This window comes from Somniosus microcephalus, chromosome 31 (genome assembly GCF_052327205.1).
Source record: "Somniosus microcephalus isolate GS21.2 chromosome 31, FLI_Smic_1.0, whole genome shotgun sequence".
NCBI lineage: Eukaryota > Metazoa > Chordata > Chondrichthyes > Squaliformes > Somniosidae > Somniosus > Somniosus microcephalus.
In genome coordinates, this window is record NC_141017.1 from 10,829,331 (window position 1) to 10,844,809 (window position 15,479).

Below are 15,479 nucleotides of genomic sequence, written 5' to 3' on the forward strand. Positions count from 1 at the left end.
TTTCTTGTCATCTGACACCTCATTTGCCTGGCAGTATACCTCTATTCGTTCGACATATGTAGTCCAATCTTCGACTTCATTGTCAAACGCGGTGATACTGCCACTCTTCGGCATTTTGGGTGTGGTTTAAAATGGCATCTCCCAATGGCTTAAAATGGCATCTCCCGCTCTTTCCTTCCTCCCCCGCTGCTGCCAACACCGCTCCCGGCAGTTCTCATGGCAATGGCGGCGCCCTGTAGGTTTCGCGCGCTTCTCCTGCGCTGCTGCCAACGCCGCTCTCGGCGGTCCTTGTGGCAATGGCGGTGCCTTGCGGGTTTCTGCGCGTCTCTCTCTCCCTCTTTTCGACGCTGCTCGGCCCCTGAACACCGGCTGCGCCATGTGTGCTCTGCCCTCTCTCTCTCTCCCCCGTCGACGCTGCTCGGCCCTTTGCTGTGCCGCTCGGTCGGGCTCTAGCCCGCCGTTGTCCGGGAAGGGTCTGTGTACTATCTGTTGCCAGCCCGTTTCGCTGGTCCACCTCGACTGGAAAGCCAATCCTGGCTCTCGACAGCCTCCCCCCGCAATTCTCGAGTCTCTGCTGGATGACTGGGTGGTTGCCCGTGGTCAACGCCCGAGTCTCTGGCCTTGACCTCCAATCCACTGATCTCCAGGAATGAATCCCCGGGAGATGATGCAGAGTTGCAGGTAGGTTCGAACTTGCCTTGTCGCCAATGCTGTGTCTGTGTATAATAAGACACAGACTGCAGGAGAACGGTACAACAGGTGTTTACTCAACGTGGCTCACACGGGAACTGATCTGTACAGATTACTACTCAGTGCTATATACAGGTGTGGTCACTGCTGGTACTGCAGTATACATGAGCTGTAAAAGATAGTTCCCCCCCTTAAAGGTTCTGACAGGTCATCTTGTTGGACTCTTGTACTTCACCCTGCACAACCTTCCTCATTTCTACTTCACTCTTCACAACCTTCATCATCTCTACTTCACCCTTCACAACCTTCCTCATCTCTACTTCACCCTTCACAACCTTCCTCATCTCTAGTTCACCCTTCACAACCTTTCTCATCTCTACTTCATCCTTCACAACCTTCCTCATCTCTACTTCACCCTTCACAACCTTCCTCACCTCTACTTCACTCTTCTCAAACTTCCTCATCTCTACTTCACCCTTTACCACCTTCCTCATCTCTACTTCACCCTTCACAAACTTCCTCATCTCTAATTCACCCTTCACAACCTTCCTCATCTCTACTTCACCCTTCACAACCTCCCTCATCTCTACTTCACCCTTCACAACCTTCCTCATCTCTACTTCATCCTTCGCAACATTCCTCATCTCTACTTCATCCTTCGCAACCTTCCTCATCTCTACCTCACCCTTCACAACCTTCCTCATCTCTACTTCACCCTTCGCAACTTTCCTCATCTCTACCTCACCCTTCACAACCTCCCTCATCTCTACTTCACCCTTCACAACCTTCCTCATCTCTACTTCATCCTTCACAACCTTCCTCATCTCTACTTCACCCTTCACAACCTTCCTCATCTCTACTTCACCCTTCAGAACCTTCCTCATCTCTACTTCACCCTTCACAACCTTCCTCATCTCTACTTCACCCTTCGCAACTTTCCTCATCTCTACTTCACCCTTCACAACCTTCCTCATCTCTACTTCACCCTTCACAACCTTCCTCATTTCTACTTCCATAAGACTATAGTCATTTCTCCTCCAAACTTTCCATCGTGGCTCCATGTAATCTACAAACGCATTCTCCTCCATGTTTCTCCTCCTCCTAAACCATCTCTGCCTCGAATCCATTCTTTCGCAGGGCACAGAACTCTGCAACTCCTCCTCGCCTCCTGCTTTATCAATGCCTAAAATCAGTTTGCACACAGTGAATAACTTTGCAGCAGCCATTTTGTGCACTGTAAGATCCCACATTGAGCAATGAGGTGAATAACTAATGTGTCTTTGGTGGTGTTGGGTGAAGGTTAATTGTTGGGTATAGTGGGAGAATTACTTGTTCTTCTTCAATTAGTGCCATGGGATCCGTAACATCTACCTGACGAAGCAGAACTGGCAGATGGGGCCTCAATTTATTGTCACATCTGAAGGATGTCACCTTTGACAGTGCTGCACTCCCTCTGTACCACACTGGAATCCTTAGTCTGGGTTGACATAAGTCCTGGAGTGGGGTTTGAACGCACGACCTTCTGACTCTGATGTGAGAGTGCTATGACTGAGCCAAGGCTGACTATGAAGGAAAGGTCTGCTCCAGCATTGCACAGTGGAAAACAGACCGATTCCCTGTGGAGAACAGGAGCCACAATCAAAGACATGGCTGCCAAGGAGAGGAACATAGGAACAGGAGTAGGTCATTCAGCCCCTCGAGCCTGTTCTGCCAGGTACTGAGATCATGGCTTATCTGTAGCTCAACTCCATTTACCTGCCTTATCACTGGACACTCTTACCTAATAAAAATCTGTCAATCTCAGTATTGGAAATTTTAATTAGTCCCCAGCATCCACAGCCTTTTGGGAGAGTTCCAGATTTCCACTACTCTTTGTGTGGAAGAAGTGCCTCCTGATTCAACACTCTTGAATAGCCTGACTCTAATTTTAAGATTCTGCCTCCTTGTTTTGAATTCTGACACCAGAGGAAATAGTCTCTCTGTATCTACTCTATCGAATCCTTTATAATTTTAAACTCCTTCAGTGTCAGCCATGGCTCAGAGGGCAGCGCTCTCACCTCCGAGTCAGAAGGTTATGGGTTCAAGCTCCACTCCAGCACAAACTCCAGGCTAAGACTCCCAGTGCAGTACTGAGGGAGCGCTGCATTGTCCGAGGTGCCGTCTTTCAGATGGGACGTTAAACCGAGGCCCCGTCTGCTCTCCCAGGATCCCACTGCACTATTTCAAAGAAGAGCAGGGGAGTTCTCCCTGGTGTTCTGGCCAATATTTATCCCTCAACCAAGATCACTAGAAACAGATTATCTGGTCATTATCACATTGCTGTTTGTGGCAGCTTGCTGTGCACAAATTGCCTCCCACGCCTCCTACATTACACCAGTGGCTACACTCCAAAAGTACTTCACTGGTTTTCAAGTGCTTTGGGATGCCCTGAGGCTGTGAAAGGCGCTGTATAAATGCAACTTCTTTATTTCGACAGAATTCCGAACTGGAACGATTTACAACAAGTTGCATTTATATAGCGCGTTCAACATAGTAAAATGTCCCAAGGCACTTTACAGGAGCGTTATCAAACAAAATTGACACTGAGAAACATAAGGAGATATTGGGACACATGTTAGGTATTAAGGAGCGTCTTAAAGGAGGAGAGAGAGGTGGAGAGGTTTAGGGAGGGAATTCCAGAGTTTAGGGCCTAGGCAGCTGAAGGCACGGCCGCCAGTGGGGGAGCGATTAAAATCGGGGGTGTGCAAGAGGTCAGAATTGGAAGAGAGCAGAGTTCTCGGGGGGTTGTGGGGCTGGAGAAGGTTACAGAGATAGGGAGGGGCGAAGCCAGGGAGGGATTTCAAACAAGGATGAGAATTTTAAAATGGAGGCGTTGCCGTCAAGGGCGCCAATGTAGGTCAGCGAGCACAGGGGTGATGAGTGAGCGGGACTTGGTGCGATTTCAGGTACGGGCAGCAGAGCTCCGGATGAGTTCAAGTTTATGGAGGGTGGAAGATGGAAGGCCGGCCAGGAGAGCGTTGGGTGGCCAAGTCTAGAGGTAACAAAGGCATGGATGAGCTGAGGCAGGGGCGGAGTCGGGCGAGGTTACAGATTTTACATTGACATTTATACAGCGTTTTGACATAACAAAACATGGCAAAGCACTTCACAAAGGAGAGTAGCAACACGGAGCAGGGGCAGGAGAGGGAGCGGAGGGGACCGAATGTACAGGCAAAACGAGAAATAGTGAGGATGTGGCAGAGCCACCAAGGGACTCTTATATCAATGTACATAATTATCTGTAACAGAATGAATCTGTACCTGTATTCGTTTTACTACATGTAAATAGCGCGGTCCCTAGAGGGTTAAGACCAAACACGATGATGTCACCACGTGGGTCACGTGACGTTCCCAACGGCGGGAAACGTGATGCAGGAGCTCCCTCTCTCAGTCCTCGTGGAGCCAGCATTGAGCATAGACCTGTTTGTTAGTTCTCCTGCGTTTGATTGTTACTTCTGCAAAACAGTATTAAACTTCGTTTGGTTAACAGACTGACTCGATCTCAGTCTTTTGATTAGGAATCTGACAATTCCTACAGTGATGACCCCGAACTTTCGCGAACGATCTTTGCGGAGGAAGCGACGTGCAACGAGATGATGGAAGCGTACGTGGTGGCTTTGAAGCTCCCTCAGTTCTGGGAACAACAGGCGGCCTCCTGGTTCGTGCAAGCGGAAGCTCAGTTTGAACTGCGAAACATCATGGCGGATCAGACCCGTTACCTCTACGTGGTCTCCGCACTCGACGGCTCCACGGCTTCAAGGATCATCAACCTGCTTGAAAACCCCCCGGTCGACAGCAAGTACAAAATGCTAAAAGCGCGGTTAATTCAGGTTTTCGGCCTCACGAAGGCGGAACGCGCACACCGTTTACTTACGCTGCCCGGGTTAGGCGACTCCAAGCCATCGGAGTTAATGTGCCAGATGCTCACACTCCTTCACTCCGAACCGCAATGCTTCCTCTTTCGAGAGTTGTTTTTGAGCCAATTGCCCGAGCAGGTACAGGCAGCCCTCGCAAGATCGGATGCTACGGATTGCGTCGCACTTGCCGCTGAGGCAGACACCATTTATGCGGTCACTGCGCCGCCACGAGGCAACCCCCCCTCGTGGATCCCACCCCGACGCCTCCATCGCCCGGCTTGTGCTTTTACCACGCCCATTTCGGCGCGAGAGCCAGATGCTGCCGGCCTCCCTGCAGTTTCACGCCTCAACCGAAGAAAAAACACCAGCGCCAAGTCCGGGAAAGGAAGCCCGAGCCTGAGGGATGTCCCACGGCCGCGATGGCGAGTGGCGATTCCGGGAAGCTCCTTTATATTACTGATTCCATCTCCGGCCGACGATTTTTATCCGACACAGGGGCGCAGTGTAGCATCATGCCCGCCTCCGTCCTCGACATCCAGACTGGGAGGCGTGGTTTTCCCCTCCAGGCCACCAACGGCGGTGCTATCCGTACTTTCGGTAAACGGCGAGCCAAGGTGTGTTTCGGCGGACAGCATTTTCAATGGGACTTCATCACCGCCAAAACCTCACAAGCCATCCTCGGCGCAGATTCGACGCGGCCACTTTCAACTCCATCCCTTGTTTCCGCAGCACAGTTGTGTCGCACACAGTCTCCTGTGCTACGCCCGCACCTAATGAATTCACTCGCCTGCTCGGGGAATTTCCGGAGCTAACCAAGCCTACTTTCTCCTCATCCACCGGCAAACACGGCGTGGAGCACCACATCGCAATGACCGGCTTTCCGGTTTACGCATGAGCTCGCCGCCTGGAACTCCTCAAACTCGTGGCCGCTAAGGCAGAATCCGCCGCAATGGAGCAGTTGGGGATTATTCGCCAGTCGAATAGTCCCTGGTCCTTGCCACTCCATATCGTCCCGAAACCCGGTGGCGGATGGCGGCCATGCGGTGACTACCGACCCCTTAATGACGTTACAACTCCCAATCGGTGCCCAATACCGCATATACAGGATTTCTCCGCGCATTTGGCGGGAAAGTCAATATTCTCGAAGGTCGACCTCGTACGGGGGTACCATCAAGTGCCGGTACACCCCCAAGACATCCAAAAGACGGCGGTCATTACTTCTTTTGGCCTCTTCCAGTTCCTCCGGATGCCGTTTGGGCTTAAGAATGCGGCGCAGGCGTTTCAGCGTCTGATGGATTCAGTGCTCCGGGACCTTCCCTTTTTATTCGTCTACCTTGACGATATTCTGATCGCCAGCTCCACCAAAGAGGAACACATCTGCCAGTTGTGCACCCTGTTTCGCCGCCTCCATCAGCATCGTTTCATAATCAACCCAGCCAAATGTCAGTTCGGCCAACCACATATCGACTTCTCGGGCCACCGCATCACTTCGGAGGGTGCGATGCCGCTTCAGTCGAATGTAGAGGTGATTACAGTTTTCCCATGGCCGCAGTCCACCAAGGCCCTCCAGGAGTTCCTGGGTATGGTAAATTTTTACCACCGTTTCGTTCCCAGGGCTGCTCAACTTATGCAACCACTCTACGAGGCTCTCAGGGGAAAGCCGGGTAAAGGGCCCGTGGTTTGGACGCCCGAGATGGACTGCGCCTTCAGCGACATGAAGACCGCTCTTGCAAACGCAACTATGTTGGCACACCCACTGCCGGGTGCCACTTTCGCTCTCACGACCGACGCTTCAGACTACGCCATAGGCGCCGTGCAAGAACAGTGGGTCGGCGGCATGTGGCAGCCACTGGCGTTTTTTAGTCGCCAACTACGACGTAATGAGCACAAATACAGCACGTTTGACAGGGAGTTGTTGGCGCTGTTTCTGGCTATCCGCCATTTTCCATTTTTATTAGAGGGGTGTCACTTCACCGCGTTCGTGGATCACAAGCCACTGACGTTTGCTATGGCCAAGACCGCCGAACCGTGGTCGGCTCGACAGCAGCGACAACTTACCTTTATTTCGGAGTTTACTACCGACATCCAGCACGTGGCCGGAAAGGACAACGTGGTGGCTGATTGTCTTTCGCGTGCGACCGTCCAAGCCGTTCAGCTGGGGATCGACTATTCCGAACTGGCTGCCGACCAAGCCACCAATCCAGAAACACAGGCGTTCCGTTCCGACTCAACCTGCCTCCAGCCAGCAGATGTGCAGTTCCACTCAGCATACACCTCCGTGCTCTGTGACGTCTCCTTGGGGGATCCCCGCCCGATCGTTCCGACCTCCTGGCGTCGCAAAGTTTTCAATGCCATACACGGACTTTTGCATCCTGGTGCGAAGGCATCTCAAAGATTACTGGCATCTAAATTCGTCTGGAGAGGGATGCGTAAAGATGTTTGTGACTGGGCTAACACCTGCGCCGTGTGTCAAAAATCTAAGGTTCAACGACATGTAAAAGCCCCCTTGGCCACTTTCGAAGTGCCAGAACGCCGTTTCGACCATGTCCACGTAGACCTCGTTGGGCCGCTTCCGCCGTCACAAGGGTTCACACACCTCCTGACCATGGTTGACCGCACTACAAGATGGCCAGAGGCGGTTCCTTTGGCGTCTACTACCTCCGCTGATGTCGCCAGGGCTTTTATCTCCTCGTGGGTCGCCCGTTTCGGTGTCCCATCAGATATTTCGTCCGACCGCGGTCCACAGTTTTCGTCTGAACTTTGGAAAGCTGTAGCCTCAGGTTTGGGCACCAAGCTCCATCACACCACGGCCTACCGCCCGCAGGCGAACGGGTTGTGTGAGCGTTTCCATCGGTCGCTAAAAGCGTCGCTAAGGGCCACCCTTCAGGGCACTGCATGGGTAGATCGACTCCCGTGGGTTCTGCTTGGTTTGCGCACGGCGCCTAAAGAAGACCTGCAGTCATCTTCCGCGGAACTGGTGTACGGCCAGCCACTCCGGGTGCCGGGTGATTTCTTGCCATCGCCAACTAAGCCGTGGTCCGCGGCTGATCAACTCAGCACCCACCGAGAAACGGCCAAGTCCTTTAAGCCGATTCCGATGTCGCACCACGGCCTTCCTTCCTCTCATATTCCAACGGAGTTAAGGCAGGCCGAGTTTGTCTTCGTTCGCCATGATGCCCATCGCGGTCCACTCCAGCCTCCTTATACGGGCCCCTTCCGGGTGCGGGTGGCTGGCGACAAGAGTTTTTTGGTCGACATCGGGGACAAACCCGACTACATTTCGATTGACCGCCTCAAGCCCGCGCACCTGGACCTCAACCGGCCGGTTGAAACTGCACAGCCACCACACCGTGGTCGACCGCCCGCTGCTACTACGTCCGAACGGATCGTTCCACCTGTCAGCCCATCTACCGCTCCACAAATTCCTCTCCGGGAATATAGGAGTCGTTCGAACAGACTTGTCCGACCTCCTCTTCAATTGACTTTCACTATTAAAGATAATTCTGGGGGGGCGCATGTGGCAGAGCCACCAAGGGACTCTTACATCAATGTACATAATTATCTGTAGCAGAATGAATCTGTACCTGAATTCGTTTTACTACATGTAAATAGCGCGGTCCCTAGAGGGTTAAGACCAAACGCGATGACGTCACCACGTGGGTCACGTGACGTTCCCAACGGCGGGAAACGTCATGATGTCATGACGTCAGAGGGAGGAGCTCTCTCTCTCAGTCCTCGTGGAGCCAGCATTGAGCATAGACCTGTTTGTTAGTTCTCCTGCGTTTGATTGTTACTTCTGCAAAACAGTATTAAATTCGTTTGGTTGACAGACTGACTCAATCTCAGTCTTTTGATTAGGAATCTGACAATTCCTACAAGGAGACATTTAAAGATGGAGGGAAGAAAGAAGGATTAAAAGGGAGGGGTTTCAGGGAGGTTGTCCCGAAGACTATATCATTGTCACAGTAATGCCACTGATGGATTGAGCTGTGATTTACTGAAACATTGCAAAATAGTAAAACAGAAACTAAAATCTCTTCACATGTTTAGCAATCTAAATCAGAGCAGAATATTTTGCATAATACAGTTTTTAAGGAGATTTTTTCAGTGTGCATTCTCTAAAGCACCTTGAATCACCCTGTATAAAGGAACCTCTGTGCACTTTCTCCACAGCCTCCTGTGCATCGACTTCAGTCTGCGGCAGTGAGCATGCTGTCTTACAGGGAGACGTGTGCCCGGGAGCATCGAGGCATAGAATACAAAAGCAAGGATGTTATGGTGAACCTTTATAAATCACTGGTTAGACCCCAACTGGAGTATCGTGTTCAATTCTGGGCCCCACACTTTAGGGGGGAAATGGCGGAGGGCACCAGGTGTATATGATGCCACGTGGAATAGAAAGGGTTAATCTGGAGCATTATTTCACATTAACCCATGAGAGCAGGACAAGGAGACACGGGTACAAACTGGGAAATGGCAGGTTCAGGACTGACAACAGAAAGCCCTTCACACACAGAGTGAACAACACACAGTGGCCTCTGGGTAGGGAAGAGGAGGCAGGAACTCTGCAGTTAAATAGTGCGATAGGGGCGAGGTCATAGGTTTCATTGGAAGAGGTAGATGGGCTGAATGGCCTCCCTTGGCCATCATGGTCTTTGTGATATCACAAAATGGACATGTCTAACACACCCATTTCAACAGCACGATCACCCTCGGTTCACACATGCCACCCATTACCTCAAATCACAGTCTCTTTGACCCATCCAGCCAGTTCCACTGCTTCGCCCCTTCCACCCCAAGCACACGCAGCTCTTCCTCATCCGATAACATCCCATTGCCACCTGCCGTCAATGCTTTATTGGGAATTCTAAAACCATCCAGTGGGAATGACGTGTTCATAGAATCATAGAAACTTATGACACAGAAGGAAGCCATTCGGCCCATCGTTTCTGTCCCAGCTGAAATAGAGCTATCGAGCCTAATCCCACTTTCCAGCTCTTGGTCCGTAGCCCTGTAGGTTACGACACTTCAACTGCATATCCAAGCACTTTTTTAATGTAATGAGGCTTTCTGCCTCTATAACCCTTTCAGGCATTGCATTCCAGACCCCCACCACTCTTGGGTGAAAAAGATTCTCAACTCCCCTCTAATACTTCTACCAATTACTTTAAATCTATGCCCCCTGGTTATTGACCTCTCTTCTAAGGGAAATAGGTCCTTCCTATTCACTTTATCGGGGCCCCTCATAATTTTATACACCTCAGTCACGTCTCCCCTCAGCCTCCTCTGTCCCAAAGAAAACAACCCCAGCCTGTCCAATCTTTCCTCATAGCTAAAATTCTCCAGTCCCGGCAACATCCTGGTAAATTTCCTCCGTATGCTCTCTAGTGCAATCACATCCTTCCTGTAATGTGGTGACCAGAACTGTACACATTATTCTAGCTGTGGCCGAACTAGTGTCGAGCTTCCAGTCGCCTGTCATTTTAATTCACCGCTCCATTCCCACTCAGACCTCACCGTCCTTGGCCTCTTGTATTGTTCCACGGAAGCTCAACGTAAACTCGAGGAACAGCACCTCATCTTCCGATTAGGCACTTTGCAGGCTTCCGGACTCAATATCGAGTTCAACAATTTCAGATCATAACCTCGGCCCCTATTTCATTTTTTCTTGTAATTTTTCCACTCCTTTTCCCCCCCCGCCTTTCCTTTTGTTTCTGTCTCACACCTGGCAGCTATCTCTTGCCCTGCCAGTACACTTTACACCTAATCTCAGCCTATTACCATCTCGTCTAGCTCTTTTGTTTCTTTCACTTCTTTTGTCCGATCGCAGCCCTGCCTTCGATCTAGTTTCTTTTCTTTCCAGTTTTGAAGAAGGGTTCAACCCGAAACGTCAACTCAAATTTCACTCCACAGATGTTGCCTGACCTGCTGAGTTTTCCAGCATTTTCTGTTGTTATTTCGGATTTCCAGCATCTGCAGTATTTTGCTATCGTACTGTATGCCTACATATTTGCTCTTCTATCTATCTCTGACTATTTGGGGTCTATAGTACAGTCCCAGCAGTGTGATTGGCCCTTTTTTGTATTTCAGTTCAACCCATACAGCCTCATTTGATGATCCTTCTAACATATCATCCCTCCTCACAGCTGTAATTGTTTCTTTAACCAATATTATGACACCCCTCCTTTTTTTTATCCCCCTCTCTATCTCATTTGAAAATCCTGTAACCAGGAATGTTGAGCTGCCATTCCTGCCCTTCTTTCAGCCATGTCTCAGTAATAGCTATGATATCATACTTCCAAGTGTCTATCTGTGCCCTCAGCTCATCTACCTTATTCCCTATACTCCATGCATTGAAGTATATAACATTAAGCACTGCCAAACCCTTTTCTTGTCTATTTCCTAGCCTTTCTTTCCTCTGCCTTCCAAGTTAACTTTCTAATTTTCTGCCTTAAATTCCAACTTTGCTTCCCTCCTTTCTGAAAACACTCTCAGGTTGACATTCCTCTGCCAAGCTAATTTAAACCCTCCCCAACAGCACTGGCAAACCGCCCCATGAGGATATTGTTCCAGGCCCTGTTGAGGTGCAACCCATTTGGTTTTTACAAGGCCCACGTCCCCCAGAACTGGTCCCAATGCCTCAGGAATCTAAAGCCCTCCCTCCTGCACCATCTCTCCAACCACACATTCATCTGCTCTATCCTCGTATTTCTGTACTCACTAGCACATGGCACCGGGAGTAATCCGGAGATTGCTACCTTTGAGGTCCTGCTTATTAATCTCTTTCCTAGCTCCCTAAAATCTGCTTGCAGGACCTCATCCCTCTTTCTACGTATGTCATTGGTACTGAGATGGACCACAACATCTGGCTGTTCACCCTCCCCCCCTCAGAATGTCCTGCTGCCGCTCAGTGACATCCTTGACCCTGGCACCAGGGAGGCAACATAATATTCTGGAATAGTGTGCAGTGGAAGAAAGAACCTACGACAGTGAATATCTACAAACCCAAAGAGATCTGTATAAAAGCCCTCAGTCTGAGAGCAGGTTTAGGGCAGGAATGCCTGATGGACCCCTCAAGGTCCTCAGTTCAGGGCATTGCCATTTAAACCCATCATCTAAAAACAGAAGTGTGTGTCCATCAGAAAATATTTATAAAATAACAACAGAAAATGCTGGAAAAACTCAGCAGGTCAGGCAACATCCGTGGAGAGAAATTTGAGTTGATGTTTCGGGTTGGACCCTTCTTCAAAACTGGAAAGAAAAGAAACTAGATCGAAGGCAGGGCTGCGATCGGACAAAAGAATAAAAGAAAGTAATGAAGATGAACAAGGTTGAAGAGCCAAACGGAGATCCCGTCGAAGAGAAGAACTTCTTCAAGGTAGGCATTCCTAGAAGAGGTGTGGCAGTGAACCAAACACTAGTACGATAGCAAAATACTGCAGATGTTGGAAATCTGAAATAACAACAGAAAATGCTGGAAAAACTCAGCAGGTCAGGCAACATCCGTGGAGAGAAATTTGAGTTGACGTTTCGGGTTGGACCCTTCTTCAAAACTGGAAAGAAAAGAAACTAGATCGAAGGCAGGGCTGCGATCGGACAAAAGAATAAAAGAAAGTAATGAAGATGAACAAGGTTGAAGAGCCAAACGGAGATCCCGTCGAAGAGAAGAGCAGAACTTCTTCAAGTTAGGCATTCCTAGAAGAGGTGTGGCAGTGAACCAAACACTAGTACGATAGCAAAATACTGCAGATGTTGGAAATCTGAAATAACAACAGAAAATGCTGGAAAAACTCAGCAGGTCAGGTCCAACCCGAAACATCAACTCAAATTTCTCTCCACGGATGTTGCCTGACCTGCTGAGTTTTTCCAGCATTTTCTGTTGTAATTTCAGATTTCCAACATCTGCAGTATTTTGCTATCGTACAGAAAATATTTATAGTTGTGGTTTATCAGAGAAACACTGCAAGCGCAGCAAGAGGAACTGAGTGAGGCAAAAAGTCCCATTTCTCTAACAGCCTCTCACACGTTCTTCAAAGACAAGAAGTTCATCCAGCTGGTGACATGGAGCTAGACAATTGTCAAAATCTCAGTGATTTTTATTCTGATCAACTAATAGGAGGCAGAGGAAAACAGGAGTTGAAGCCAGGTACACATCAGTGATCTGATCATTATTGTAGAGTTTATTCAGTTTGAGTTAATTAGTTCGAATTCATTAACACCTTCAGATCAATTAACAACAGTGAAAAGGTCATTTCTCATTGGTTGGGGAGCGTGTTGTTAGGAAATTCCACTTCTTCAGAAAAACTGATGGATTTAGATCTGAACAGTGAAATAAAGCAGTGGGGCCAGAAACCCCCCGTGACCATCCCTTTAACTGATGGTGTTGTTAGCACACAGCGAAATAAAGCAGTGGGGTCAGAAACCCCCCGTGACCATCCCTTTAACTGATGGTGTTGTTGGCTCACACTGAAATCTGTGAAGAAGGTGATGATGTAAAGATGCTGGATGAAGGATGGTGAAATGTTGAAGAAATGGTGAGGACAGAGGGGTGAGATGAACGAATGGTATTTATTCCTTGTACCCTGCAGATTACCTGAGTAAATGATATTTTGTGCCTGTTGTTTGTAACTGTCCATAACTTGCATCACTTCAGTTTCCGGCCCAGTTTAGATCTCTAACCTGCTGTTGATGAATGTTCTTAAATTGAAGAAATGTGTGTTCGAGAGGCCCAATAGTGCAAAGTTTCAAACATTCCAGTGTTGACAACAACACTCGGCTCCTCTGCCTCCTCTCCAGGTCCAAATGAGAAAAGGTTTGGAGCCTTTTTCACAAGACGGTTCCCTCTAATCCTTTCAGTGATGACTTTCTCTTACACTTTGCAGAAACTGGTGTCCGATCAGCAGAGCCTGTCGGAGGAAAACGGTCACCTCTGGTCATCTACATTCTCCTGGGTCTCTCCATCCTGCTGTCTGTAGTGGTTCTTGGCACTGCAGTTATACTGTGTAAGTTTTGTGATATTTGAAACTATGGAATTTACTGTTGTGAATTCTGCAATGATAGTTAACAAAGCTAATTCAGAGCTGTGCATCAATTAGCATGCATTAATAATGTAGGTATCGGGCCAGAACTTGCTGAAACTATAACTGTGTGAAAAAAGCACGCCATTATTAACGTACAAATTGTCCGACATCTTGTGGCAAGGAAGAGATACCCTGTGAATTGCGAATCACCACAAGTTGCTGGACGATTTGTGCCGCTCCGCCATTAGCCTCGCGAAAACGGTATCTCGCCCTTAACCTCCCCGTGAGTTTCCTGAAGTTGCTGCATTTGCACATTAATTGTCCATTAAACTCTGCTCAGAAAATTAAGTCTAGTAATTAACAGCATAGGTACCCTTTAAACAATGCAATATTTGTTAATGAGTGCCAGTCAACCTCCCTGGCCCAGAAAGTGAACAATTAAATGTGTGGAATCTCATTCCTTCAGGTACTGAATTGCTGTTGGAGATTTTAAAAATGTAAAATTTAAAAACATTTTTTCCCACTTTTCCTTCCTGCCTCTTTCTTCTCTCTCTCTTAATTCAATCTTTTGTTGGCATTGAATTCACCCTCTTCTCAGTCATTCCTAGTTCATTTCTCAGTCCCTACATTTCATTGATTAAGGAGTTAGACTGTTGGTCCTGTCATTCACTAAGGCCCATGATGGCCCTTCGCCGCACCGCTCTCAGCTCGAACGTCCAGCAAATTACAGCGCAAAAAACCTTTGAGCTGAAGGGGGCAGGAAAAAGTCTAACTAAAGGCTAACATCGCAAGATGCCCCACTCCAGCAAGATTTGGCCCAATATTAATTCAGTAGTGGGACTGGGGATCAGTATTATTAAAACTGGACAGCGTGGGCAGGACACATAATAACACCTTATAGAAAATACAGGCTCACTGATCTAATAACAACAAAAACCACAACTTGTATTTATATAGTGCCTTTAATGTAGTAAAATGTCCCAAGGTGCTTCACAGAAGTATTATAAGACAAAAAATGTGACACCAACCACATAAGGAGAAATTAGGGCAGGTGACCAAAAGCTTGGTCTAAGAGCTAGGTTTTAAGGAGCGTCTTAAAGGAGGAAAGAGAGGTAGAGAGGCAGAAAGGTTTAGAGAGGGAATTTCAGAGCTTAGGGCCCAGGCAACAGAAGGCACGGCCACCGATGGTTGAGCGGTTATAATCAGGGATGCTCAAGAGGGCGTTAGAGGAGCGCAGATATCTCGGGGGGTTGTGGGGCTTGAGGAGATTACAGGGATAGCGAGGAGCGAGGCCCTGGAGGGATTGAAAACCAGGATGAAAATTTTGAAATCAAGGCATTGCTTAACCGGGAGCCAATGTAGGTCAGCGAGCGCAGGGCTGATGGGTGAACGGGACTTGGTGCGAGTTAGGACATGGGCAGCCGAGTTTTGGATGACCTCAAGTTTACATAGGGTAGAATGTGGGAGGCCAGCCAGGAGTGTATTGGAATAATCAAGTCTAGAGGTAACAAAGGCATGGATGAGCTGGAAAGGTCGAGAGAAGTGGTGGTGAGGTAGAGGTGGGTGTCGTCAGCGTACATGTGGAAATTGACGCTGTGTTTTTAGATGATGTCACTAAGGGGCAGCATGTAGATGAGAAATAGGAGGAGGCAAGGATAGATGCTTGGGGGACTCCAGAGGTAACGATGCGGGAGTGGGAAGAGAAGCCATTGCAGGTGATTCTCTGGCTACGATTAGATAGATAAGAATGGAACCAGGCAAGTGCAGTCCCACCCAGCTGGATGACGGTGGAGAGGCTTTGGAGAAGGATGGAGTGGTCAACTGTGTCAAAGGCTGCAGACAAGTCAAGAAGGATGAGGAGGGATAGTTTACC

The 15,479-nt window shown here is 48.8% G+C and overlaps 1 protein-coding gene across 1 annotated transcript in view; it reads left to right on the forward strand.

Moving 5' to 3' along the window:
- Window positions 1-12,533: 12,533 nt before the first annotated feature.
- Window positions 12,534-15,479, forward strand: part of LOC147097577 (uncharacterized) — a 146,643-nt gene continuing 143,697 nt past the window's right edge. The window contains exons 1-2 of the mRNA XM_085971415.1: window positions 12,534-12,732; window positions 13,469-13,588. Coding sequence (XP_085827541.1) covers window positions 12,648-12,732; window positions 13,469-13,588 — 205 coding nt within the window. The 5' untranslated portion in view covers window positions 12,534-12,647. The remainder of the gene's footprint in view (window positions 12,733-13,468; window positions 13,589-15,479) is intronic.